The sequence below is a fragment of the Fusarium keratoplasticum genome, chromosome 1 (assembly GCF_025433545.1).
Source record: "Fusarium keratoplasticum isolate Fu6.1 chromosome 1, whole genome shotgun sequence".
Lineage (NCBI taxonomy): Eukaryota > Fungi > Ascomycota > Sordariomycetes > Hypocreales > Nectriaceae > Fusarium > Fusarium keratoplasticum.
The window spans coordinates 1,782,267-1,809,895 of NC_070529.1; the positions used below are offsets into that span (position 1 = coordinate 1,782,267).

General features: G+C 54.9%; 7 protein-coding genes across 7 annotated transcripts; 5 read left to right on the plus strand and 2 right to left on the minus strand.

Annotated features, from left to right (window-relative positions):
- Positions 1-428: 428 nt before the first annotated feature.
- NCS57_00053300 (uncharacterized protein) lies at positions 429-1,655 on the plus strand (the record flags this gene model as incomplete). Its single annotated transcript, XM_053050619.1, has 3 exons — positions 429-834; positions 890-1,231; positions 1,279-1,655. The coding sequence occupies 3 exons, from the start codon at positions 429-431 to the stop codon at positions 1,653-1,655; spliced, it is 1,125 nt and encodes a 374-aa protein (XP_052919134.1).
- A 1,747-nt stretch (positions 1,656-3,402) lies between these two features.
- Positions 3,403-5,041, plus strand: NCS57_00053400 (MFS domain-containing protein; the record flags this gene model as incomplete). The annotated part of the gene is made up of 2 exons (XM_053050620.1): positions 3,403-4,550; positions 4,600-5,041. The coding sequence occupies 2 exons, from the start codon at positions 3,403-3,405 to the stop codon at positions 5,039-5,041; spliced, it is 1,590 nt and encodes a 529-aa protein (XP_052919135.1).
- A 2,459-nt stretch (positions 5,042-7,500) lies between these two features.
- Positions 7,501-9,669, plus strand: NCS57_00053500 (uncharacterized protein; the record flags this gene model as incomplete). The annotated part of the gene is made up of 1 exon (XM_053050621.1): positions 7,501-9,669. One exon carries the CDS (start codon positions 7,501-7,503, stop codon positions 9,667-9,669), a length of 2,169 nt encoding a protein of 722 aa, XP_052919136.1.
- A 1,612-nt stretch (positions 9,670-11,281) lies between these two features.
- NCS57_00053600 (uncharacterized protein) lies at positions 11,282-13,303 on the minus strand (the record flags this gene model as incomplete). The annotated part of the gene is made up of 1 exon (XM_053050622.1): positions 11,282-13,303. One exon carries the CDS (start codon positions 13,301-13,303, stop codon positions 11,282-11,284), a length of 2,022 nt encoding a protein of 673 aa, XP_052919137.1.
- A 349-nt stretch (positions 13,304-13,652) lies between these two features.
- NCS57_00053700 (Nop domain-containing protein) lies at positions 13,653-15,554 on the plus strand (the record flags this gene model as incomplete). The annotated part of the gene is made up of 1 exon (XM_053050623.1): positions 13,653-15,554. The coding sequence occupies one exon, from the start codon at positions 13,653-13,655 to the stop codon at positions 15,552-15,554; it is 1,902 nt and encodes a 633-aa protein (XP_052919138.1).
- Positions 15,555-23,807: 8,253 nt separating this feature from the next.
- NCS57_00053800 (uncharacterized protein) lies at positions 23,808-24,692 on the plus strand (the record flags this gene model as incomplete). The annotated part of the gene is made up of 1 exon (XM_053050624.1): positions 23,808-24,692. One exon carries the CDS (start codon positions 23,808-23,810, stop codon positions 24,690-24,692), a length of 885 nt encoding a protein of 294 aa, XP_052919139.1.
- Positions 24,693-25,899: 1,207 nt separating this feature from the next.
- NCS57_00053900 (putative acetate kinase) lies at positions 25,900-27,317 on the minus strand (the record flags this gene model as incomplete). The annotated part of the gene is made up of 2 exons (XM_053050625.1): positions 26,524-27,317; positions 25,900-26,380 (listed from the first exon to the last, which is right to left on the minus strand). Exons 1-2 carry the CDS (start codon positions 27,285-27,287, stop codon positions 25,900-25,902), a joined length of 1,245 nt encoding a protein of 414 aa, XP_052919140.1. The 5' UTR covers positions 27,288-27,317.
- Positions 27,318-27,629: the final 312 nt, after the last annotated feature.

The following is a 27,629-nucleotide window of genomic DNA, read 5'->3' on the forward strand; positions in this document are numbered from 1 at the left end:
GGTAGTATTGCTGGTGAAATAACCCAGCGTTACCCATGTAAATTAGGAGATTAGTACCAAGCTGTCACCACACCCTAGCCCACATGTAACTACCGTTTGCGCGATGCCAGCACTAGGTACCTTCATGTTTGTGTCGCTCCGCAGCAAGGATTGTATACGCATTCCATCACCTAGAGATGGCAGGATAGCCAAGTAGAAATACCTGGGCAATGGCAAGGTTGAGTGGCTGGATTGTTACCTCGTATTGGCCTTCTACGTCATTGAATGCGGGGCACTACTACGATGATGATGACTGCGCAAACACCAATGGTACTTTAAAGCTGAACCTCACCCGCTTCACTTATACATTCAACCACTGACAGAAACATTCATCTTTCAAGGAGCCCAATTAACTCACTTCTACGGAACTCGAGGCCCGTGTTTTCAACATGCCTACCACAAGATCTGGGCGCGAGTCCAACCCTGAGGTGCCCTCAGCGTCCAAGACCAAGTCTGCACGTCCACGGCGACTCTCAAGTCCCCACAAGGCAAAGAAGGCTTCTGGGGGAGCATTGGCTGCATCGAATAGACGCCGCAGCCGCATAATGAGCACCGAGGCAAAGCACGAATGGACGCACCAGTACTACCAAGGCCTGGATGCCAACGACTTTCCCGAGCTTGAATCCGAGGCTGTCCCGTCTAGCGCCGTCAAAGCCGACTTTATCTCCCCGTTTGAAGGAGAGGGCACCTTTGAAGTTGTAGCTGGGAAAGAGGGGCCTGGCAGCGGAGCTGTCCGACTTTCTAGAGTTAAAGATGGCCACTCGGATACTTTTATCGTACCCATTCGACATATCGGTGAGCATATTGTTTCCCATAGTACCAAGTTGAAACCCGTGCTCATCCACGGTAGAACAAGCCATCGTCGTCGCCCGAAGAACCGAAGACGGCCCGTTCACAATGATAGTGGTCCCCACTGCAGCCGTCGGTGCCTCTAGCGTCACCAAGAAGTATCCCAAGATCATTCGACTCCACTGGCCTTGTTCAGAGCCTGGGAAACCTCTTCCAAAGGCCCCTGAAGGGCAAACGCCTGTCCTCAAGACTACCGAGAATATATTGAACGAACAGCTGGCTCCGCAGAGTAAAGAAGTAATCGTGCATGTAGACAAGACGCCGGCTCCAGCCGACCAGCCGGTGTTCAAATGCTTCGCCCAACTCAAGTCAGTCCCGGACAGCTACATAGAGAGAGGTGAAGGTAAGGACAACATCCCTTCGACTTGATCCTAGTTAATCAGGACACAGGATCCCTCTTCTTCCTCCCGATGGGAATACTCTGGCTGGGAGAAAGCACAATCTATCTCTCGATCAAATCTCTCTCCAGAGGCCTTCTCACCTTTGCCAGGGACGCAGCCTCTAAAACAGCCCCGAACCCCCCATGGCCTATTGTGGCAATGGGGCTGTTTCTGCCGGTGTCGGCGCCCTTCTACAATGCGAAGGACGAGGATGATGATGGGACTATCCTTGAGTTCCAGGATATCGAGAACTACAGCTCAGTCAAAGACAAGATCATATCGTACTTTGAGGAACACAATGTCCAGCTTGATCAGGTGGAGCAGCATTTCTACAACTACAAGGAAGACGAACCAATGAGTGGATTTGGCCCTCTTATGGAGGACTAAGAAGAAAAATTAAGATGTTAAACCTATTGGGAAGGTGATCAGCAGGAGGAGATGCAAATTGATGCGAGGAATGTATTCGCAGCTGGTTGACAGGGTGAATCGTGACCTTATGATCAGAATATGCTCGCTCTCCTTTCACATACGACCATACCCACTGGAGAACTCGGGATCCCGTCCGCTCTCCCATAGATAAGCCAGTGAGGGGCGGATTAGTAGTTGGGTCGGTGACGACCAGCGAATCCCCGCTGTTGTATGTTTTTTGCTTTTGCTCTCTCTTTTTGCCATTGTCTTTTTTGGTCTAATGTTGGAAGGTGTAGTTATGTAGGTGCTACGGCGTCGAGTGTTGACTGGAGACTTGGGGCCTAACAGCAGGCCACCCTAGGTAGGGGGATCTCATTTTACATGCAGATGATATAGCATCTACGAAAAACTAAGCGTGATGTAATTGAGATGAAGAGCCTGAAAAATGACATGCGTGCTCCAGAATCAGGAAGGTAGGCCGGCATTCAGCTTGAAACCCAAGTGAAGCCATCGACAGGATCGTCACCGTCGACCAACCACCGGCTGGGCATAAACCGCTGGGGCCTTTTAGGACTTTAACGTCCGGTAAAGACCCTGTGCTTCCATAAGTGGAAATGTCAGGGCAAGACTTGCAGCGTCGATGATCTAGTCATTACGTCAATTGCCCCTTAAAGAGAAGAGATTTCAGTTGTGGCCCGGCAGACGGCGCCCTACCATCACAAATAGAGCTGCTGTACTTTGGTTAGTGATTGAGGTTAGGCAAAGTTAGAGCGTTTACCAGAATGTTCGTGGGATATGCATGGCTGCATAGAAACCTGGTTTTTCTTCTATTGCTTTCCAGTTCCACGAAGGCGCTGAAGTAGCATATTAGCTTATTTAGACATAGCGGTGATATTTCTCTGTATCCCGCTGAATGAGGCGTAATTAGCAAGTCAAATGCGTTGTAGGTAGCCTCATCGAAGTGGCCACCACTCTCACTTCTACAATTGGTAACCAGAAACAAGACTCAAATTAAAACCCTGATATGTCGCGCTTGGCTCGCCATTGCCCTTGGACTCCGTGCCATGGCCACGTGGGTCCTAGTGTGAAGATCTTGATACAAGGTTGTATCGCATGCTCCCTTTGACGATCAACTCTTCCGCTACTACACTGTCTAGACTGACACTCCGCGGCAATTGAACTGGACCTTTGGAAGAGCACTTGGATTTAAATTTAAATGTCTTTTAAGGGCCTGTACTCGCATCTTATTAACAAATCCGGCGTAGTAACGTTAGTTTTCTGCCAGCCAGACAGCCAATGGGGATAGAAAATGGTAAATGAGCGCCCTAGCATGATCCTTCACATCAAAATTACCAACATGGCGAAACCCCGGAGTTCACCTCCGTCTGGAGATGGATCCAGCTACGGAGCTGGCCTCCGGAGAGAGTCAGACAGTGGAGGAGAGATCAAAGCCCTTTCCAAGTCGGGCACATAGGAATACTATCCCATGGAGCACTTGACGTCAACTCCTACCAAGCATGGTCGCAAATGCATGGTAGAGGACGATGTCTTCTGGTCGAACTCGATGATGGCGAAAAAAATGTTTTCATCATAATTATACGTGAGAGGTAGCTATTGCCTCATTGTAGATATATATACGAGTTGACGTCCCCCTCACCAGAGAACCAGACACGCCAGACAGCAACACCCCAAGACAACCCAATTCATCTATATCGAAGATTGTAAAATGCATTCACTGGGGCAGGCATTGTCTGCTCTCACTCTCAAGCCTGATATTGGCAACCAAAAGCACGAGTCTCCCTACGTCAACGAACGGGGCTACGTCGACTTCAACTCAGGAGACGCCGAGAACCCACGGAACTGGTCCCGCACACGGCGATGGATCATTACCTCGATTGCTGTGATCCTTGCTTTAAACGGCAACTTTTCTTCAAGCATATTCGCAGCCAGCCTTGACTCTGTCGTGGATGAGTTCAATGTCTCTGAGGTTGCCGCCGCCCTCACCACAGCTCTCTTCCTTCTGGGCTTCTGCGCAGGTCCCTTTATCTTTGCGCCGCTGTCCGAGTTCTATGGTCGTCGATGGATCTTTTATATTACCTTTGCCGCCTACATGGCCTTTACCTTTCTTTGCGCCTTTCCACCTGGCTTTGGTGGGCTGTTGGTTGGGAGATTTCTGGCTGGCACCTTCATCTCGGCGCCCCTGAGCACAACCCCTGGTGTTCTGGTCGATTTATGGGACCCTATCGAGCGAGGCAACGCGACAGCCATATTTAGTCTCGCATCCTGGGTTGGACCCTCTCTTGGCTCTGTCATCTCAGGGTTTGTACAACTCGAGAGAGACTGGAGATGGGGTGTGTACTCAGCTCTCTGGCTCGGCGCCCCAACCATGGCTCTTATGTTTCTCATTCCAGAAACTCACAGTCCGACCATACTCGCGCAAAAGTCGAAGCGTGCGCGACACTCCGGCATCACTGGCGCCCAAACTGAGGGAGAAGAGAACAAGCCCAAGCTACACCAGCTGTACAAGATGGCTCTAACACGACCGTGGATTCTCATGTTCGACCTGATTTCACTACTTTGCTCCGTCTACGCCTGCATAGTCTTTACACTACAGTTCATGCTCTTCAGCATCTACCCCATCGTGTTTCGTGAGATGAGGGGATGGAATGCAGGGGTTTCGCAGCTGCCCCTGATCGGACAGGTCGTTGGCGCTGTCCTTGGTGCAATTGTCATCTTTGTCGACAGCGAGCGGAGGAGGAGCAGCGATGCTTCCGGGAAGAAGCTGTTGCCCGAGGACCGGCTTCTGATGGCCATGTTTGGAGGAGTTGGATTTCCCATCACAATGTTCTGGCTGGCGTGGTCAGCGCAATACAAGTAAGGCTTTACCCTCACCCAATCTTTGTCAGAAACTGACTTCCAAAAGCCAAGTTCCGTGGATCGTGCCCACTCTGGCCGGGACATTCCTCTCTACCTCCCTGATGCTCATCTATGTCGCCATCATCAACTACCTCACAGACACATACACCGACTATACAGCCTCCGTCATCGCCGCCAACACGGTGACTAGGTCAGCTGGTAGCGCTGCAGCTCCCCTGTTCACGAACCAGATGTTTTCTGCACTTGGCGTTGGAGGAGGCGGCTCACTCATTGGAGGAGTAGCAACGTTGCTGGCACTCATCCCCTTTGTTTTCTACAAATACGGCTCTCGCATCCGAAGAAAGAGCAAGTATGCCCTAGTTGATGGCGGCCAGCTAGAAAAGGTGGACGAGGAGGCGGATCCTACAGACTACGGAGTCCAGCCTGACGAGACCCAGCACGCTGGAGAACTGTCCAAGGCCGCAGCAGGCAATCGACCCGAGGAATGATGGACCCTCGAAGCCATGGCGATCTTGTCATGGAGTGTTAATACGGTGACTATTCCTACTTCTGGAAACCGTCTCAAAGAAATGTTGGGTTTGGGCTTTCTTGAACTACCGTTCGAAAGGGGGCAGAGAAATATTGGATTCATATGAGTTGACTTGTACAGGTACAAGATAGGGGGACGATAGGCCTAGAAACTAGAACTATTAGGTGTCGCTTTGATATCGATTGAAATATTTGCATTGCTTAATCTTAGGCCCAGCTACTTTGGGTGATGGGAGTCATTCGTCGGTGTTTGAAGTTGACTCATCGAGTAGTTTCTACAAAACTACTACGTATATCCTGCAATGAAAAGGGGTCATTCTCAAGGTAGAAAGACAAAGGGTAAAGCCTGGATGCTGGATGTGTTGGTCAAATCAGCCTCTCAGTCTGCCTAGTTTTCAGCTTGATCCTAGAGATTATATTTCTTCTTCAAGCGCAAGTGGCATTTGATATAGTTCAGCTCAGTTCGCTGACAGGCTTGCAAGTGCTGCTCACTGCCTCGAATCTTGCCACTGGACCCTCGTTTGGTTGCTGCTGATATGTGCGCCAAGAAGTCCCAAGGCCAGAAAAGTGTACTCTGGCCAGTGTCTGCGTCCTTCTTGGGCCGATGACGAATATGATACAAGGCCTGGAAACGTGTTGGAACTTGACTGAACTGGAATATTTAGAATCCCCACAACATGCGAATTGATGTCTGACGTCGATAAAGGAGATATGTCTCTTATTGTATATTTGCCATTTTGAGGTTTGCATGCATGTGCCAGTCCGCAACGGCGACCTAGGCTCATAGTGCCAAAGTCTATCACAACCAGAGTAAGGCAGAATTTACAGAAATACCCTAGGCACTTTCCTAGGGCGAGAAACTTTGAAACAGTCTTCATAGCACGTCATTACAGAAAGCTAGTCGACATGTTGAAACCGATATCCTGGGGTGCAGGTGGTCTGGAGAAACGGCGTGGCTGAGGCGAATTAGATGTGTGGCTTGGTAGGGCAGGCGGTCATGAACTTCAGTCAGCGGACTTGCGTCACATGTTGAGACACGAGCATGGATGGATGGATCGGATTAGCCACCTGCCAGGCAGGCATTGAATGAATTGGCCACTCTTTGGACACACGTTCTTTACTGTTTTGAAGTGACAACTCATCAAGTGGCGGTTCGTGTTGTGCGGGAGAGAAGCAAGGGAGGTATGTGTCCATGTGCCTTGGTGGTCGGTCAAGCAAGACGACACGGGCCCGTTTCCGAGCCTCACTTAGAGGAATAGTATAGTACCAAGATGATCGTTGCTGAAGCGAGATCCGGAGGAAGAATAAGCCCCTGGCCGATGACGAAGGGGGATGTGTCAAGAGCCTCACTCGGGACTGTGCCCACTAGAGCCTTGCCCGACCTCACAGGGGACACCCGGCTCGGAGGAGAGACTCGGAGGGCTCCGACCACGTTTGGGCCCTGGAAGGAAATCTCGTGCAAACTAGTAGCCTGACAAGGATGCAGAGAACATCACGATGTCGTTTTCTGGTGGATAGTCGTTCGTAAAGAATATTCTGTTCGGGGTTACCGACGTCGTTAGTTTATATTCCAATTAAGGGAGATGCTTAAGAGCTGTGGCGTAGCTGTTGTTGAACTGTGGGCTGTGCTTGATGCCCAGATCCCCCCCGGAGACTCGACTGCCGTTCGGGAGGCTGGGCATTGGCTCTGGTGGGTACTGACCCCTGTCGGATAGCGTCAGCGCTGTGCCCACCTTACTAAGGACCCCTCATCATTACGTCGTTGGTCTTGCCCCGCTACTCGCCCTGTCTTGCAGGAGCAGCAGCAGCAGCTTCGACGTCGTACGTCGTAGAGAGAAGCGTAGCGTAGTGCCCGAGCCTAGTAAAGTGACGGCTACGGTTACGGCTTCTGCCTCGCGTTAGGTAGTCACCAGGCAGGGAAGGCAGTGCTTCCATTGCTGCCTTCCACTTTTCGTTGATGCCCATCCACCACACACACTCACGCAAACGCGCACAACACGGGCACACACCACTGACCACCTGCACTTGCACTGCACCTGCCATCAGAGCCAAGCAGGTTCGCCGCCCTCTACCCACTTTCCCTCTCTTGTTCCCGTTCCTTCCATCTTTCCTTCCTTCCCTTCCTTCCTTCCTTCACCCCTGTTGTCCACTTCACAAAGGACCCTGTTTTGCAAGCTGTGGCTGGTCGGTTGCTCCTGCATCTCTTCTTCTCTTTTCATCATCTGCCTCTCCCCTCTCCTCCCCTTCCCCTTCTTCCTTCTTGCATCATCACACACAAGACAAACAACCAAACACAATACCCAATTTGCCTTTTGTTCTCTACTAGACAGACATAACGCAATCTTCAGCTTGACACACAACGTTACAGCATATACCCGCTTCTCACTTGGAAGCAAACAGAAACCACGCAGATTTCCCCATGGCAAACTACGACCCGTATGATCGGGACTACTCTCGCCGTTACGTGCGAGAGGAACGCCGAGATGACCCCCGCTATCTCGATCCCCGAGACTCCTTCAACTCAAAGTCGCACTCTACTCGCGAGCTCGTCCCCCGTGCTCGAGAGGACAGCGATTTGTCAGTAGAAGAGGTTCGCCGCGATTTCCCCCCTCCCAGCGGCCGCGACATCCGCCGTGCTAGATCCGCCGGTCCTGACTATTATGAGGAGGAGTACGAGTATCGTCGCGGATATGATCCTCGCTACGACCGCGACCATGACCGACGCTCCCGTCGCGGCCCCACCAGCTCCTACTATGACGATGATGACCGCAAGCACAAATCCAAGGGCATGTCCAAGAACGAAAAGATCATTGCCGCTGTTGCGGGCGCCGCTCTCGCTGTCACTGGTAAGGAGCTCTACGATCGCCGAGAGGCCAAGGAAGATGGCACCGAGATCCAACGCAACGCCCTCTCTACTGCTGCCCTCGCCGGAGTTGGCGCTCTGGCCGCCTACCAGGGCGCACAGTTCTACAACAAGCAGCAGGCCAAGAAGGACCAGAAGGCCAACATGATCCTTCATCATGGCCGAGACGGTTACTACAACGATTACTACTCAGACGACGACATTGGCCCCAAGGAGAAGAAGGGCCACAAGAATTTCCTCGAGAACGCCATTGCTGCCACTGGCCTCGGCGCTGCCGTCAAGGCCCTTACTGGCGGAAGTGGAGATGACCACCGATCCGACACTAGAAGCCGTCGGGGAGGCAGTCCTTCCAGCGAGCGATCTCGTTCTCACGGTAGCCATGGTAGCGGTACCAACAAGATCCAAAAGGCTGCCATGGCCTCGCTTCTCGCCGGTGCCACTGAAGCCTTCCGCGTTGCCAAGGAGCCTGGTGGTTGGAAGGGCGAGAAGACTAAGCGCATTCTCACCGCAGCTGCTGGCGCCGCTGCCGTTGATACAGCGACCGATGACAAGGGAGGAAAGCTCGGCCTGGCAGAGTCGGTGATTGGCGGTTTGGTCGGCAACCGCCTGCTCCGAGGTTCAAGGAACGACATTGAGGAGGACCGCAAGACGGGCCGCAGCCGCTCTCGTTCTCGCGCTCGATCAAAGTCTCGAAGCGGCGGCGGTGGTGGAGCAAGCGGTCTTGCGGCTCTTGCAACTGCCGGTCTGGGTGCACTCGGCGCCAAGAAGGCTTTCGACCGTTCGCGATCCAGGAGCCGCAGCCGACGGGGACGGAGTGAATCCTATAGTCCTTCCCCAGATCGTCGCCGTCACCGCAGCCGAAGCCGCAGCGTTGTCGACAAGGCCCGTAACAGCCTAGCCAAGCTCGGTCTCGGAGCCGGTGCCGGCGCCGGCGCTGCCGCTGCCGATGACTACCGCCGTCGGGAGCAAGACGACTTCAGCGACCGTGGCGGACATCGATCTCGCCGATACTCGGACGACATGTCGGAGGACGACCGCCGATATGGCAGCAACCGAGACTACTACGAGGATGACCGCTCCCACCGGAGCAAGCCAAGAGAACGCCGACGAGGCGGTCGATCTGATTACTCTTCATCCGAGTCCGATTTGGGCGACTCGGATGAAGACGAGAGGAGGGCTAAAAAGATGAGAGGTAAGCAACTTGTCACCACGGGCCTTGCAGCCGTGGCCACCATCCATGCAGCGCACGAGGTCTATTCGAGTATGGAAAAGAGGAAGGCAAGACACAAGGCAGTCAACGAGGGACGCCTCAGCGAGAGTGAAGCGAAGAAGCTCAAGACCAAGGCAATCATGCAAGATGCCGCGTCAGTGGGAATTGCCGCCCTGGGAATTAAGGGTGCCATCTCAGAGATGAAGGAAGTCAAGCACTTGACACACGAGTGCAAGGAGTTCAAGCAAGAGAAGGCCCGCCGCCACGAAAAGCGCGTGCAGAGACGCATGCGAGCACAGAGCGTAGGCGGGCAGAGGAGGGTTGACAGCTGGGCACCATCATCTCGAGGACGAAGTGACGGGTATGACTCGGACACGGAGGATGAAGAGTATGATCATCGAGCCTATGGAGGTGATCCTTACAGAGGGAATGTCTATCCGGCAAGCCCGTATGGGACAGATTCCTACAGGAGAGACCCCTATGGCGGTGCCCCGTTGCCAGCCCCTTCAAACTGAGACCCAGGGCGGCAAGCACTCTTGAATTTGGGTACGGCGCATATGTCCAGGCTAGTGCCTTGATGTGCCTGTTTGAGAATGTCCCACTACACTCATTTCACGAAATCTGTTGGGGACACTGAAGCTCATGAATTATGACGACACGACGATTTAGCTCTTGAGAATCTTGAGCACGATACACGGCAACACTGTTGGATAAAGAGGAGGACGAATGAAAGGCAAAGATTCTGGAAGAAGAAGAAAAGACCTCGTGATGATGTGGCTTACTGTGCTGCGCGGCTTGTTTCTTTTGCTGCTTTAACCCCCCTGCACCGCACCAGATAGATGGAGCACATGGCATTCATGTGCTTTCTCCCTAATCATTTTCAGATACGTTTCCATGGGTGTATTCAGAAGAGAGACTAATAAGCATGATTACACTAGACCATCGCCGACACTGAGCAAGTGGCTCGATACTCGCAGGAACAGGTGTGAACCCATCCACCTGCACCGAAGCAGGCCAAGCTTCCCGGCAGAGCGGCACGTCGTGATGCAGCTGGCAAGGACGAACTGGTTTTACCTTGCTCGGGGCGATCTCACGATGGGACGATGAGTGGAGCATGATCTGGAACAACGTTTCGGACGGGAAGAGGACGGGAAGTAAGAGCCGGGAAGAGGAGGAGGGTGGTATGCGCGTGTGTGGTGATGGCATGCACGATGATGACGGGCGGGAGCAGAGAAAAGCCAGGCTCGGGAAGCACGGCTTGCGAGATGGATGGGGGCATGCAGATCGATACACGACGATTGGGCAGACTTGGCGGGAAACGGGAATGGGCACGGATATGAACGAGTCAGCGGGGAGAAAGAGGTAAGATAACCCTCGAGGTTTACGATTCAGATTTTCTCTATTCTTGATTTTGTTCTGGATATGACATGAGGTGGGATATTGAATGAAGGGTTGGATCTTGCTAGAACAAGGTAACGAATCACGACTTATTACGATCCTTTCTTTACAATCATATTATCTCTGCCATGTTTTGCGTATGTGCGTGCGTGCGTGCGCGTGTGTGCTGTGAGACGGGCGTCGTCATCAACCATCTTGGCTGTGCGCAGTAGAGACACACACAAAGACAAAGGTGATGCGAGGGCTGGGGCTGAAACAAACGATGGAACTGAAGAATTTCGTCCTCACCGAGCCAAGTCAGGGCAGCCCCTGCACTTGGTGGTCACCCACAGAGAAACACGCCCAATCGAAGGGGAGAAAGATGGGGGGTCCCATCCATGCCATGCCGTGTCCTTGGACTTGGATCTTGTTCTTTCACCCCTGGAGCCGGCCAAACTATGTCATGGGCGCCATGACGTCATGTCAAGGTATCCACTTCCCAACGCCCTGACGTCGTTGGAAGCGCTGACGATTCAGCCTCAAAAGCAACCGTTTGGAAGGATGGATCATGTGGGATGAAAGCTGCAGGTTGACTTGTTTGCTTTTTTTGTTGAAAGGGCATAGAGACGGGATGAAAATGATGGTCAAGTGTCGGTCAGAAATTTGGTATATTGACAAAAAAGGCCCATAACCGCCTTGAATATCCTCCACAACGCCAGCAGCCCAGTATGTAGTGTCGTTTTGTCCGTTTTATGCGCCCTCTCCTGACTGCTGCTGCTTCCACTTTTGCGCCATGGCCATGATATTCGACAGGTTGGCCGCCTGCTGGTCGTCGGCAGGGAACACATAGTCGATGTACTCCTCCCACGAGTCGTCGTCGAGCTTCCTCCGGCGCTTCGTCTTGCGAGGCATCTGTTTCTGTACAGCCTCAATGTCCTCGGCCGACCCGTGCGTTCGCTCAAAAGATAGCCAGGCGTTGAGGAGCGATACGCGTTCTTCCTTGAGGTCCTGCTCGCGCATGCTCTTGTGCGCACGCTCAAACACCTTGCGAGCCCTCGCCTTGGCCTCTTCGCTGACGGGCTGCTCCTCGTCGCCCTCTTCCTCTTCGTCTTCGGGAATGTTGATCTCAAAGTGCGCGTAGCTGATCCAAACCTTGACGTGGTCCGTCTTCTCCAGCAGTCGTTCGTACAGCTCTCGTGTGCGCTCGTACTCGCCCTCCTCCTCCTCAAAGTCGATGTACGCCTTCCACAGCAGCTCCGGCATGTCCAGCTGCGGCTGCTGCACCGCGAGCTCAAAGATGGCGCGCGTGCGGTCCAGGTCGTCCAGGCCACGCTCCAGCTCGGCAAACTTGATCCATGTCTGGCAGTTGGCCGGGTTGTACTCGATATGCTTCTCATACAGCGTGCGGCATCTCACAAACTCGAACAGCTTGCGCTCCAGGTCCACGTAGCCGTCAAAGATCTTGTCCTTGGGGCACATGCCGATGGCGTTGCCAAGCAGCTTCCTCGCCGCCGTGAGCTCGCCCTGTCGGATCTCAAACTGCGCCGCCAGGAGCCATATCTTGGCGAATGTGAACTTCTTGTGCGGGATCAGCTTCAGACAAGTCTTGTAGATCTGCCGCGTCCTCTCGATATCCTGGCCTTCCATCTCTTCCCATATGGCGTAGAAGATCCATAGGTAAATGTATCGTCTCCAGTGTCGCTTCTCCTGTGTTGGCGGCACCTGAGCCACGGCCCTTTCGTAAACATCCCGGATCCGGTCCACGTCCTGCGAAGACTCCTCCAGTTTTGCGTAGTCGAACCAAGCGTCGTAATTCTTGGGGTTCTCCTTGATGAGCTCCTCGTAGTGCACCCTCCTCTTTGACAAGACGACATCTTCCACGCCGTCCTTGTCGCCAAATTGCTTCTCAAAAGTGGTGTATGCCTTGTGAAGGATTGCCGACTTGGATCGTGGTAGCCGGTCGAGGGCATACTTGTAGATCGCACGAGCGCGCTCGTACTCCTTCAGCTTGGCCTCAAATCGAGCATACGCAATGAATAGCTTCTCATCAACGAACTCGTCGCCCAGTGACTCGACTGCCTCTCCAAACACCTCGCGCACCTGGTCGCTGGTGCCGAACTCCTCCTCAAACTTGGCCCACTTGATCCAGTTCCGGGGCTCGGGATGGACAATGGTAAAGATCTTGAAGATCTCGCGTGCCCGGTCGAACTCGCCGTACCGCTTCTCCAGCTTGATGTATGCGCTCCACGCCGCCTCGTCCGGTCGCCACTGCATCCAGCGATCAAAGACCTGGCGTGTTCCGGGGACGTTGCCCAGCATCTCCTCCATGTAGACGTACTTGTACCAGAGCTTGTCGACTCGCGGCAGCCGCGACACGGCGCGGTCGAGCAGGTTCCGGGCATGGTTGATGTTCCTCGACTTCATCTCGGCCTCGACGTATCGGGTCCAGAGCTGGACATTGTTGGGGTGGGCGTCGAGGGCGCGCTCAAAGATGGAGCGTGCGCGCGCAAACTCCTTCTGCTCGAGCTCCCACTGCGCATATCGCATCCAGTTGTTGAGGTTGAGCCGATTGCGCCGCACATAGTCCTCAAACTCCTTGCGTTTCCTGCCCTGGAACTCGTGAAGCTCTTCCAGATCGGCGAACCGCTGGGTCGGCGCCTGGATCCCGACTTCTTGTCGGTCGACAGCTTCTCGGAGAAGCTGCTCGGCGCTGATCTGGACAGGCGCGGCCGCCTTGTTCTTGACCCTCGGGGGCCCTCTTGATGACTCCATCTTGGGCAACGCGTATCTATTGTGAGCTGCTGAGAAGGGTCACACGATGCATTCGGCGCGAGATAGAATCAAGCAGAGAAGAAGAAAAGAGCGTGATGGATGATTCAAGTGAAGACGACAACGACGCGACAAGGAGCAAGGCTCAAAAAATGTACTGTGGCTGAGGGGCAAAAAGGCAGCTGTGCACAGACCATATAGCTGTGGCGTCTACAGCCTCGAAGCCTAATTCAGGCAAATATTTATAGCCAGCCACAACTCATCAACTCGCAGCGCAGCTCCACGACCTGACTCTTTGTCGCGACAATCACCCCAATCCATCCGCATCGTCCAACTGTAACGCGCCGCCATCATGTCGACCGTCGCAGAAGACTTGCTCAACGATTTCGGTAGCTCCGGAGATGAGGCCGACGAGTTTGAGAACGATGGCCTGGTCAAGGACGAAGAGACAAATGGCGATCGCGACGCTATGGACGTCGACGGCGACGCCGCGACCAAGGACGACGAGGGATCCGAAAACGACCCATCCAACGATAGAGACGATGCCGAGGCGACAAAGGTAAAGGTCGAAAAGATGCAGCTCGGCGCCGTCAAGGACGTCCGCAGCGTCGCCAGCCTGATGCAGACCCTGGAGCCAATCCTCGAGGTTAGTACCACTCCCCGTGGCCAGTTCAACAACGGCCGCGTCTTGAAGATGGACGATTCGTTTACATCGGTTATTTTGACGAACAGCCCTGACGTGTTGCCTCGAACCCTACAGAAAATCGCACATTATCGATCGCAAGCTGCTACCCAGAGCACAAGCCTCGGCAACATTGAGGACCACCCCGAGTATCACCTCTTGACCCAGTCAAACAGCCTCTCCACCCAGATCGACGGCGAGGTGGTGCTAGTTCACAAGTTCATTCGCGATCACTACTCGACTCGATTCCCCGAGCTAGAACGACTGGTCACGACGCCCCTCGAGTATGCCAAGGTGGTGGCCATCCTGGGCAACGGCCCCATGGACTCGGAGAGCATCAAGGCCCTCCAGACTTCGACCGACAACCCCCTTGGCATAACCCTCAAGTCAGTTCTCGATGGACCATCGCTCATGATTGTGACTGTGGAGGCCACCACATCAAAGGGCCACGAGATGACACCGGAGGAGCTGCAGCGCGTCTTCAAGGCCTGCGAGATGGTTATTGCTCTTAACAAAGCCAAACAAACCTTGACAGAATACGTCCAGTCACGCATGAATATCTTTGCGCCCAACCTAACGGCCCTCATCGGCTCCCTTACAGCGGCACAGCTTCTCAATGCCGCAGGTGGATTGACAGGCCTATCCAAGACCCCGGCATGCAACATCGCCTCATGGGGTTCCAAAAAGAAGCAGGCCGGTCTGGCTACGAACATTGGTATCCGTCAGCAGGGCTACCTTTTCAACTCGGAAATGATTCGCGGCATCCCCAACGACCTAAGGAAGCAGGCCATGAGGATCGTTTCAGCCAAGCTGGTACTGGCCGCTCGAGTAGATCGCATCCACTCAAGTCCTGACGGGTCTACGGGAGAGGAACTCAAGTCGGCATGCCTCGAACGTCTAGAAAAGCTTACAGAACCACCGCCCAACAAGGGCCAGCGCGCACTTCCTGTACCGGATGACAAGCCAGCTCGCAAGCGAGGTGGACGACGCGCCCGCAAGGCAAAGGAGGCACTTGCCATGACAGATCTGCGCAAGGCCCAGAACCGCATGGCCTTTGGCAAGGAAGAGAAGGAAGTTGGATATGGTACCGGCGAGACGACGGTCGGTATGGGCATGATCGGACAGGCCAACGATGGGCGCATCCGAGGCATCCAGGTCGACCAGCGCACACGTGCAAAGCTCAGCGCCAAGAACAAGGGCTGGGGAGGAAACAGTACCGTGGGAGGCGCGGCCTCGTCCATTGGCGGCTTCGGCCAGGCTTCCAGCATCGACCTGCGCGGTCGCGGTCTGCGCGCCTCGGGCGTAGGAAGCACAGTCGGCTCGGCGGCGGGCACAGCGTCATCGCTCGCCTTCACGCCCGTGCAAGGACTGGAGCTCGTGGATCCCAAGATGCAGGCTGAGCTCAGCAAGAAACGCAAGGCCGAGGAGGACCGGTGGTTCAAGGGCGGAACCTTTACCCAGGTCGGCGGGGCGCCGAGCGGTGGTGGTTTCAAGGTGCCGGACCTACCGGCCGCCAAGCGGGTCGACACGGGGGCCAGCAAGATGGGCCCTCCGCCGGCGCGCAAGTCATGAGGTTTCCGGAATTAATCAGGAAAAAACAGGCTAGGATGGGATTGATGTAACTCTGTGGTAGACCGGGAGAGGGGCTCGCATGGGAATGTGCAAAATCCCCATCAGACAGATACCAACATTGGCATCATCATGATGATGTATCGGACTGTCATCCATGGATCATGGTTTCTTAGAATACGGCACTGTACTGGAGAGAGGCGGTGCAGCACAGGGTTGTACTACCTGCACTGTACTCCATGTACAGTAACGCCGCGCTGCATGCTGTGGGCACGACAATACAGCTACACCGAGCGAGGGGCCTCAAATCAAGCCAGAGAGAGAAGCAGGCATGCGGCGGGGGGGACTGTCGGCGAACAAGGCGTTTCGGGGGACGATCTGCGATCTCCAAGGGCGGAGAAATCAACTGTTTACTCCCGGTTAGGTAGTTCAAATTCGATCATCGAGTTATCGCACCAAAGAGCGAGCCTGAGCCTGGAATGCTGAGTAGAAATGTGAGCCTCGTACTGCAATCCCCGGGAGCATGGAAAACTTGGTTCTGTTTCTCCGGATCGACGAAACGGCGCAGCAAGCGGTTGGCAATCCTGTAGGTTGCTGCGCCCGGGGTGTTGCGCCGAAACCGATAGACAAAAGAATGGGGAAAAGAATTTCACCAATCTCGATCGATCGACGCAGATCGACAACTGTTTCGCGAACGTGACCTATCAGACAGACATAGTCGCAGGATATTGGTTCCCCTTCTCTCACTCCCTATGAGAAGGATTCATCAAGGGCCCTTTTGATCACGAGAGGCGCATCGCATTGTGTTGCCAGCTGCGCTAGGCACAGAGTTCCTAGATTCCGCGGCACGACGGTATGCGAGACGGTGGCATTGCTGGTTGCAGCGTATTCTAGGGTTCGTCCAGGGTAGGTAGGCAGTTGGCAGATCTCTGTCGTGAATCCCAGCTTGTTGGATCATGCCGTCTGTTTGTTCCTGGTCCATGGATAATCTGCATCCATACATGCTTGCCCATTGCACCCCATTCATCCATCGTCCGAGCAAGGGTGGTGCCTGTGACATGAGATGCTTGGTCTGCCTCACCGCCAGAAGACAGCTGTTTCAGAGCATCGAGATGCGTAGAATGCTGTTGTCTACGAACACGAGACAGGAGCCGTCCTGGTGGATGAGCCACTTCATCCAGATGACAAGCCCGAGAGAGCAAGGATATCCATGGCAAGGCACCCTCTCGGCGGGAACGGGACGAGCAATCCCATATCTCAACCCCCAGCTCGACCATTGGACCCATCTGTCACTCTCCCGTCGCCATGTGACATGGTCAGATTTTGCAATGGAGGGTTGCTTCTGGTCCCCTAGGCCGTGGATTGTGGGAAAGGGGAGATTGGGGATGCTTGCGGGGATGCTGTACTGTGCTGTATCGCGACAAGGCCGATGGAAAAGAAAAGGGTCCTCTGCCCCGAGATCGACAACCTCACATCAAAACAGCCGCCAGTCATGCGCGCGGTATTTTGGTCTCCAGTAGACAAAGACGCATGACATGTCCCCTACATGACGTCGCTCAATCAAGCCAAAACGACGCCGCCAACAGACGAAGACGAGGAGCGAAGGCTGAGCTAAGAGGACGCGGCTGCGGGACAAAAAAGCAATCAAAAATAAAACAGAATAGACAAGACGCTATGACGTCGTCGCGCCATTCCGTCAGGGGAACACGGCGCTCAAGCTAGGACCTCACTGTAGCGTAGGTGAGATCGGTAGACATATTCCGAGAGTGTTGAAGAATGAAAAAGAATCGTCGATGAAGCATGGAACAATAGTCGAAGTAGCGGAGCAAAGATCCCGGGGACCAAGACCAAGACAAACTGACTCGACTTCTGGACTGTACCCAAAAGACCGGCCATGGAGGGTCCTAGTGACAGTGACAGTTCACCTACACCTTCTTCAACAGCAATAGCCCACACGCCCACGAGGCCGGGTCCTGAAAGACTTGGTGGAGATAAATCAAAAAAGAAAAAGAATACGTACGTAGCGAGATTTGGTGAAGCCCATTCCCTGGAGATGTCAGGGGACAGGGAGCCAATGACGTATGACATCATGTCAGAAGGGACCGATCTGGCTCGAGTTCTAGACTCAGAGTATCCAAGCAGAAAGGCGGTGATGAGAAAAAAGAATAGTCAGTTGCCCAGGAGACAGCTACTCTCTCTCGTCCCTGGACGCCGCGATACACCACATGGTGTTTTGTCTCATCCAGAAGGTACACAAGGAAACCGACACGACACCGACTCGCCCGGGTCTGATGCCCACCCGCTCCGGACGCCGGGCGACTGGTTTGGCGCGCGGCTGGATTTCCGGTTCCTGACAATCTATGCCAAAAGGAAGGTATTGGAACATGTCTCGAGGAGGGGGGCGGAGGTGAGATGAAGCGACAGAGGCATCCATGGCATCATCACTCACCGTCGAGGGACGTTGCCCCTCCTCTCCCCCCACCACTGAGGCGTGTGGTTTGGTTGTTGGTGGTGATGGTGTAGTCCCTGCTTGCCATGTGTGCCATGTGTAGGTCATGTCTTTCTTGTTCGAGGTCGCTTGAGCATCCTTGATCCGCAATGATCGCCGGCTTCTGGGAGGCCAGGCTAGGCGGGTCCCCTCCCCTTGGTAACTGCGTGTACTTCCGGGCCCTCTCCTCCGAGCCCTACGATGCCTTCACTCCCTCCCACTCCCCCTTCCCACCTGGAGCCCCAAAACCCTTGCTTGACCTTTCGCCTCCCTCCTTGCCTCACCCTTCCTCGCAGCCCCAGCCCCAGGCCGGGCTGCGGGACCCTCACGAGCCACACGGGCGGGACCGATGAGGCTGGCCTGCCAGGGCAGGACAACCTAAAGTGCCCAAAACTAGCCGATCCCCCGCCAAAGTTGAGATCTGAACTGAACTTCGTTGACTCGATCCCTTTCGATGCCTCGATCACCCTTAATACCCTCCGATGCCCTTCCCGTTGCCGCCAGAATTCGGCCCCGCTGACTGGTATAGAGGACCCTGGCTGGCGTTCTTGTTCATCCAAGGAACTTGACGTAGAGCATTGGCCGTCTGCATTTTTTTCTCTTGCCGGACCTCAGATCGGCTGCCATCCGTCAGTCTGCGCACGCCCATGCTCCTGGATCCAGTCCCATCGCGTTGGCCACTCTGTCCAGCGACCCAGTTTTGAAACGCCTTCGTGGCCGTGCAGAAGGAGAAACCAAGAATTGTTCCCAAGCCGTTTGAGACGGTGTTTCCAAGGCAGGGCGGCCATGGCTCAGAGAGGCCAATCTTGCGAGGAACGGTCACGCCGAAGACTTGCACCCTTACAGTATGATCTTGCATCTCCAATGCCAGGTTTTGTACCACTGTCCCAGATTCGGGTGCCCTGGCGACTAGATAGCACAGTAGGACGAACCATGGCAGAATCTCTCCGGGGAAACCACACTCGCTTGGCTGCTATTACCCGCCATGGCACGCGCTCGGAGAGTTCACATATTGGGAAACCAATAGCTCATTATCCGCTCCCAGGATTGGAAGGACCCTGTGCAGCCTCATTCCTTGCCGCATTCTCGGGACGATCAGTCGCAAAGGCCTAAGGGTTGAGACTCCAGAGGTACATAGACACCCCCGCGACGATGACCTTCATGGTGACCCCAGAGACGACCTTGAACATGAGGATGTGGCCCATAGAGTGCCGCATCCAGCACCAGCCATGCCCGAGATTTGATGACGTCGACGGCTAGAGGTATCTGCACACCATACACTATCCCACGGTCCCTTCATCATGGTCTGCTTGGTGGGGGGACCCTGAATGCCCGCCTCAGGGTTCAGCGGGAATCTCGTGGAACCTGGCTGGCAATCCGGAGCAAAACGACCGAGAGATTGTTGAGAGGAGACCAGATCAGACCCGCGTTTACTGAAATGGTCACCATGATGCCTCTTGAGTGCACGAGGTCTGCGTCTGCAGCCGCAGCCGCATCCGCCATCACCTTGAACCCTGGCAGACGCAGGTTGCAAGAGAAAGTCAATTTGACGCGATGGGAGGGGTGTAGAGAAAAAAGCAAGCCCAGGGTCCGAGGATGGATGGGCCCTTGAACGGGAAGAGGGCAAAAGATCATCCCGCCAAATTGCAAATGACCATGGTTTCGTATCATTGGATGCAGCCAACTTTGAACGTCGACAGCGCTCTTGATGGGAGCAGCTTTAGACGAGAAAACCTAGTGACCGTTTCTGGGAGATAAAAGGGTTTGGTGGCAGCCATCTGCGACGCCCTTCGGGCCCGGGGGTCTCCTCCGCGCCGAAGCCAGCATAGGCAGGCGTACGGGGCTCTGCAGATAGAGTTTCTGAGCCGGCCCTCCGGAGGCCCCCCGGAACTCTGTCATTGGTTCTCGGCGTCTTTAACAGCTTTGGCGAGACGTCCAAGGCACGCCATTCTGATGACTGGCGCACGCGGAAATTCAGTAAGCTGGTTGTCATAGTGGTGGAACTTCTTGAAAGCAGCACTGTAATGGCTTACTGCCACCACCCCTAACCAAGGGGAACGGGCGGTGCTGTCTCAAACGTCCAAGTTTCTGTCCGTTGCAAGTCGATCATCTCTGGACAATGGCTGGACACTCCCCTGGCTGGACTGCGTAAAGCCGGGCGATGGGGCTGGTGATGCCGGTCAGAAGCAGGTGCAAGAGTTGGTATTGGCCCTGCTCCACAGCTCTTCCACATTTTCGCTCCCTTGATCGCATTTTTCTCGATCTGCCCGATTATTGGTCGAAGCTCATCCCCTGCCTTGATGGGGACCCTTGGGGAACGACCCTGGAGGCGTTAGCGCCCAGGGGACTGTCGTCCGCCTCCGTCCGCCTCCACTCGCCGAGATTTTGCTGCTGGCGAAGAGAAGCTAGGCCAAACGAGATGTAGGGTGTTTGTGAGCTGCCCTGGTCCAACCGCAGGCTGGCCCACTTGCTCCTCTCGGCGCCCGCAACCGGCGACGGGCCATGGGTTGAGACAAGGATATGCCCGAGTGGATTGCGACGGGGGTACGTTCCCCAGGACCAAGGCTAGGAAGACACGACTTGACTCCCCGTCAGGCCCGAGGTCCTTGACGACAGTATGGATGGATACCTTCCAACATCGCAGTCCAGGGCACTGTCAGAATGACGGAGCTCTTTGCTCAACCCTGTGCCCCTCATGTCCTGCGTATGTTTGGCCGTGTTGGCATCGCCATTGGTGCTGCATAGGCCCATCGTAGGCGAAGAGAGGGGGGAAACATTTCGTATTGTTCTGTGATCGCCTTGACTTCCCTTGCTGCCTTCCCTTTGCGTCTCCCCAAGAGAGCCTCACAGCTATGTTATTCTCCCGCCTCGAGGAAGCCATTCAGCGTTAGCTGAACAATAGGAGACATTGGAGTTTCAATTGGGGATGTGCAGGGTCCTCCCCAACGCTCACCGAGATCCTGGAGGCGACGGGATTGCCCTGCATGAGCAACGGAAGAGAGTTTATGTTGTGCTCCCTAGCCCTGTGTTTTCTCGTCTGGTGTTAAGCGACTGGCACCGTCTCGAGCCCAGAGATACAGTAATCGGGGTCCATGGTACCTGAACATGGAGTCGCGAGAATAGCTGAAGATTGGACAGTTTGCCGTAAGCGCGGTTCTCAACCTTCTTTGACGAACGCACAGTCTCGAACGTCTAGCTGACGACTTGCTGCTCTGAGCTTGACGTCACCATGGTGCGATTCTAGGTGTACAGGGTCTCGGGGTCCTGGGTACCTCCCGTGCTAGCTTCTTTTATCCCACTATCCGTCATGGTGACGCTGAAGGCACCCAAGGATCGGATTATGGTTGGGAAATCAGGGTCCAGGATCCGGAGTACCGTTCCGTGGGAGAGGTTCTCTGTATGTACGTATGTACCTTATCAGCTGCGCTGTGGGTGTTGGCCAACGGGTCTGGTGTTGAGATTACAACGCGTCGTTGCGCCGCGGCAGACTGGATGCGGCCGAGTAAGCAAATCTCGCCCGAGTTGCAGAGCGCACAACGTGTTTGATAAGGGCGGGATGGAGGCGGCTGCTGGTCGGGCGGAGCGTTGTCAAAGCCATTGCGATACCAGTAGGGCTACAGTACAGTAGCTTGGGTTTGGGTTGAGGGGATGATGGACATCCAGGGTCAGCAACAATTGCGGCGCGCGCGTCGGGTTGTGTCGCTGGCCGAGTGAGTGTGCGTGTGTTACACACATCGCTTCAGAGAGCGCCAGACCAGGCCAGGGCAGGCCTTGCCATGGATGGATGCCATGCGGAGAAGTTGAAGTCGCGAAGAGTGAGTGATCGACATTGCCGGACTCATTCGCGTGAAGGATGGAGTCGACAATCGCAACGCCGTTCTTTGTGAGAAGGTGCTCCTTTGGGTCTAGCGTCCCGGGTGTGATGGCGATGGCTTGCGTTGGGTAGTCAGCCAGTATCAAAAGCCCCTGCCCTTCTTTTTTTTCCTTCTTTCTTCTGCTTGCCCTTTCCCGGACCCTGCTTGCCTTGCCTTGCCCTGCCCTGCCCTGGCAAGGTTGGCAAGCGCAAGGTAAGCCTGGCGCGCCCTGGCACCTTCTCTGCCACGACCCTGGCAGCATCTCAGAATAAGCCCCGCTTTCCGAAATCCCTGTCACTCACATTTTCTTGGTGGCCCATCACCCATGCGTCTTGTCCCCCTTGTCCCTGGACAAGCGACCCCACACCACCAGTTTCCGGCCCACTTGGATGCTCTGCTTTTGTTATGCAACCCCGGCCAAAACCGTCTGGCAGCACTCGCTGATGGCCGATGGGCGTGGTGAGGGGGAGCGGGAGCTTACTGATGACCCTCAGGGCAGGTGCCTCTTTGGAGAGAGAGAGAGAGATGTGAGTTGTGAGTTGTGCTAGCACTCAAAGCCTCAAGCATCTCAGGTGTACGTACCTACCGTACTGCGTCGGGCTAGAGGCACGCCATGCGCCACACCCCACACCCCCTCCTATGACCCGGACTGACCTTAGGTTTCCTTCTTGGAAACCGCACGCCACTGCTATCGGTAGGGACGGACCCATCCCCGTGGCTCATGCCCCAGCTACGGACCTACAGTGCATGCCCCGGGCCCGACCACAGGCTGCGCTGTACATCGTAACTGTGGCCTCTCTCTGCGCTCACTCGACTTTTTCTCGATCCCATCGATCGATGGGGTTGCGCAAAAATTCCCATGCTGGCCTTCACCCTATCCCATCCCCTCTATCCCTTCTTTTCATCCCCACCTCTCCACTCCCCATCTGAGGACTCAGGACTGAGGAGGCGTGTACTGACCATTGCTGTCTGTGTGCTTGTTGTGCTCACTCCCCATGTTCCCGTTGCTTCCCACTCACCTCTCGCTCACTGCGACTGACTGCTCTTCTCCTCTCTCCGCTTTGTGCAGGTTATAAACTTAAAGCTCCAGCCATCCGCCCAGCCTCGTTTTGCTTGATGCTTGACTTCTTATTCCTCTTCTCCTCTTGTTATCTATCTTCAACAAGGTTCCTCCCCTCTGGCTGACTGATATTGCTTCTTGAATCAAGTCTTCTTGATCAGTCCTTCGCTGTAACATACCTATATACAAACAAGCAAAGCCATTCGTCTTCTTTGGCTACCGTCTTCTGTGCCTGGCTTGGCTTACTGGGAGCTCTTACACCTTCGACGCCTCAACACATCCGTCTCGCCTCGTCCCCTCTTACCACTTCTCGGCTCGCCGCCGTTGACGACAACACAGCAACCAACTACAACACCACCGCGACAGCTTCTCACACCACCGACATTTACGCGTCTCGTCGCTTCATGATTTCGACATCCGACGCTCTCCTTGCTCTCTCCACCAGAACCTGCAGAGCCGTCACCGCTATCACCAGCGCCTCCATCTCCACCTTCAGCTCGTCTCTCATCCCTACCTTACGCCAATAACGCCTCCGAACAAACCCCTGTCGTCTTTCAGGCGCAAACAAACACCCGCGATAAATCAATCGGTCCCGTGTCCTGAAAAAAGCGGAGGCCATCCATTGCATCGTCGCCCCCTCGGCCTCTCGAGTCTAGACAAGCTCCGTGGCTAGACATCCCGCCCTTTAGCTCCGCTTCGGCTCCCGGACGACTCCACCACCCTCGCTGTCACCGATTCCAGGCACCTTTTGGTGTACTACGTATCCGTGAGACGCTTTGATCTGATCTGCAATTGCTTTGGATCCCAATTCAACGTGAACCTTCAAAATCGTTCAGCCTGAGCCGCTGCCTCTCATGACAATGCACGCTGTCAATTCCGCCGGCCGGGTCGTATCCCTCCTCAACGACGAGAGCGCTGCTCCTCAACAACCGCGACCCGTCAGCTTTCACTCCAGCTATGTCCTCGCTCAGTCGTACCCCACCCCTGGCAGCAACGCTTCCTCACCCAACACGCCTGAGCTGCTGCGCTCCGACTCCTATGACTCTCAGATGAGCAATGATCCAGTGTCGCCTCTGACCCCCAGCGTCGACTACTACTCGCGACATCAATCCGTGTATACTATTCCTCATGACTACAGCCTCGACCCCAAGCAGGCTGCCTACGCCGACAGCAGCCGCTCGGCCTCCTACGACGCTGAGATGGTTAGCCAGCCTCGGTCGTCGCCCATGCCCGAGCGACCCGGAAAGCGGTACCCCTGCCGGTACCGCGACACTCACGGATGCGAAAAGACATTCACCACCTCTGGCCACGCCTCGCGCCATTCCAAGATCCACACCGCCGAGAAGGCTGTCCAATGCACCTTTGCGGGCTGCCAGAAGAAGTTTACCCGTGCCGACAACATGAAGCAGCATCTCGAGACTCACTACAAGGACAAGAGCCGCTCCTCGGGCTCTCAACGCGGCCACCGGGCTTCTCTGGCCGATGGACGGCGCAATTCGACCTCGGGACGCCCTTCCGCGAGCCGCGCGTCTTCGTCCCGGGATTCTAGAAGCCGTCGCGACGCCGACCCTTATCCTCTTCCTTCGCCCGCACTGGCCTCACCGAGTGTTGGCAGTGGATCTTGGGACGTTCGAGGCCGCAACCTCTCGCTTCTCAGCCGCCCTGTTGCTGACAGAACACCAAGCGGTCTTGATGCTCTGGCCATGGCGGTGGCCTGCCAAGAGGACTCTGGTGTTTGAATGTCTGTCGCCCTGGCATCCTTGACATTTTTCAAACCACCACCGTCACATATGCTCTACTGATAATCCTAATCGTTTCCAATCTCGCACGCACGCCCGCCCAAACACCAGCACCCACACCCCACCACCGCTCTTCATCCTCTTCAACGCAAAAATTCTTGACACTATTTTATGAACGGCCCCCCACACACAAAGGGCGTATTTTTTTCAAACCCACTCGGTCATGTTTCAACCTGCGGGATTGTATATGAGTACACGAGGAACAACCCGAACGGACAACGGCGTTTTACCACGGTGATTTCTTTATGACATTTTTTAAAAAGGTTCTCAGGGACATGGACAGTGTCGCAAGTACACGACATGGCGTCACGGCATGGTTATTCTCCCACACTACTACGGATTAGATAAACGACAGGAAGCGCCCCATTGGAGCCTCGAAGTTCGGGGGGCGGAAAACAAACGCACGGCGTTGACAGGTTTTTTTTTTGGTTGATGATATGATTTTTCTGTTGTCTCTTAGCAACGTATACGAGGAGGGGGAGGGGCGGCAGCGGCCTCAAGGTCGAGAGCCGTTTCGGGCATCTCCGAGGCTGGGGCTTGGAGAGGGGGGCGCAAAAAGGATTGACAAAGGATTGACAGCGGTACAGTACACGGCTGCTGGGCGCCGTGACTAGACGGCCATTGTTGGATTGGACTGGATTATTCACATACCTGTATATTCACTCTCGAGTTGTCGATCAGGGCGCTGATTCGGCGCAATGCAGAGTTAGAGAGGGGGGAACGCCCGAGCTGTGCGCAATTGATACCACTTTGCTCTTCATTACAGTTTATACCAATGCGGTGATTCGAGTGACCCGAGCTGAGTGACTTGATTTGCTTATGGCGTGAGAATAGAGTTGCTCGGTTGCTTATCTCCAAAGGTTGTGGTTGTGACAACGGATGGATACTCTCAACCAACCTACCAATTCCCTTGTCACAACCACATGCAACTTTGTATTCATCTTGATATGAATCCGCGTCTTTCGACCCGTGTCATTTACTACCTGCATTCGTCTAGTCATTTTCTAATTTTCGTTTATTCATCTATTCCCAAGTCTATCATTCATTCAATCGCTAGAGTTGCCCCGTTCGTTTCCGTCATCATTACTCCAGCCATGTCACATCATACCCACGTCAAGCGGGCGTCGTCGTTACTGTAGTTAGTTAGTTACCACAGGTCTTCCTTTTCTGCGCATAGTTTGGCCATCTCAAGTTGCTCATCCGTCTGGCAGACAAGCACTCGTTGAGAGGCGTCGGGACTGCCAAGCTCCTGGACCACGTCCTTGAGGGGCTCTTGGTTACGAGTCCCATCAATCGCAAAACCTAGACAAGCGACTCGCTCAACCACAGCGGCCCGGAGCTTGGCGCTGTGCTCGCCGATGCCACCGGCAAAGACGAGAGCATCAACGCGGCCTTCCAGAGAGACAAAGTAGGATCCAATAAAGGCCGAGACGCGGTCAACAAAGATGTCAAAAGCGAGGCGGTGGGTGGGGTCATCCGACTCGGCAACAACACCAAAGTTGGTGGTGCCTGTCATGGATTTCCATCCGCTCTCCTTGTTGAGAATCTCCTCCGCGCGCGAGATGTGAAGGTGTTTGGTGGAGGCAGGGGACAGCTTCCCCACATCGCTGGCGTAGTGGAAGACAAGACTGTAAGGTTGACCAGGGGTTAGCATGCAAGGGACTTTATTTAGAAGGGAACCCTCATCGGTTCCGGATCTCTTGGATGATCTGATGGATGTAGGATTCCGCTTCATCCGGTGGGGCTGGGCTGCCTGGCTGGGCTGTCTCACCTTGGATCAACACTGCCGCTTCGGGTCGCACCTGGGAGGCCGGCCAGAGGCGTCAGTCCCATGCTCGTATCCCAGCTCTTGCCTCCCTTGATGGCGCAGGCACTGGCACCGCTGCCCAGATGGAGGGCGATCATGTTGAGCTCGCCGACGTCCTTGTTGAGGTATTCGGCTACCGATCGCGTAATGAAGGCGTAGCTGATGCCGTGGAAGCCATACTTTCGCAGGCGATTGCTCTTTGCGATCTTGGGGTTAATGGGATATGTGTAGATGTGGGGTGGTATAGTTGTGTGGAACTGCGAGTCGAAGCAGGCGACATTGACGGTTTCGGGGAGCGCCTTGATGCATGTATCGACAATGCTCAAGGCAACACCATTGTGAAGCGGCGCGAGGTCGCTGAGTTCTTCGAGGTGGTGATACGTGTCTGATGTGATGATCTGGGAGCAGTCGTAGTCGCCGCCGTGGACGATGCGATGGCTGGCAATTGCAATGTCCTTCTTGGACGAGATCTCCTTCAGCTCCGTATCGTCGACGAAGGTATCGAGAAGCAGATCGAAGGCGTCCTCCTGGTTCTTGACAGCGTCGCCGACCTCTTTGGCCTTGATGACCTTTTCGCCCAGACGTTTGTAAGTGAGCTGTGCTGGTGGGGCAGTGAGGCCGCTGATCTGAGCTTCTGCGATCTCGCGGGGCACCGCGCTCTTCTCCGACGTGTAGACTGAGATTTTGACCGAGCTGGACCCGGCATTGATAGCGAGGATAACCTTCATGACGACAATATCAAGCTGAAAAAGGCCAATGGATGGATGTCGAGGGGGAGCACCACAACGAGCCAAGGGAGCTTCTGTTTTATGACCCCCCCTCATGGTTGGGCTGTCCCCCTCCTGTCTGGGCTTGCCTTACCCTTTGCAATGACGACACAAGGACTGTGGTCTGATACTAGGTATCGCGGGGTTTGTAGGCTCGGGGTGGGGCTTGAGTACGCCCGAGCAGTCTGCCCACGGAGGACAACATGTGGCATATGCAAACGGCTGTCCGCCGCCGCGCCGCTCCCAGTCCATGCTAGCGAAGCCGTTGTCTCTGCCGTCAGCCAACCTGACATGACCCCCCAC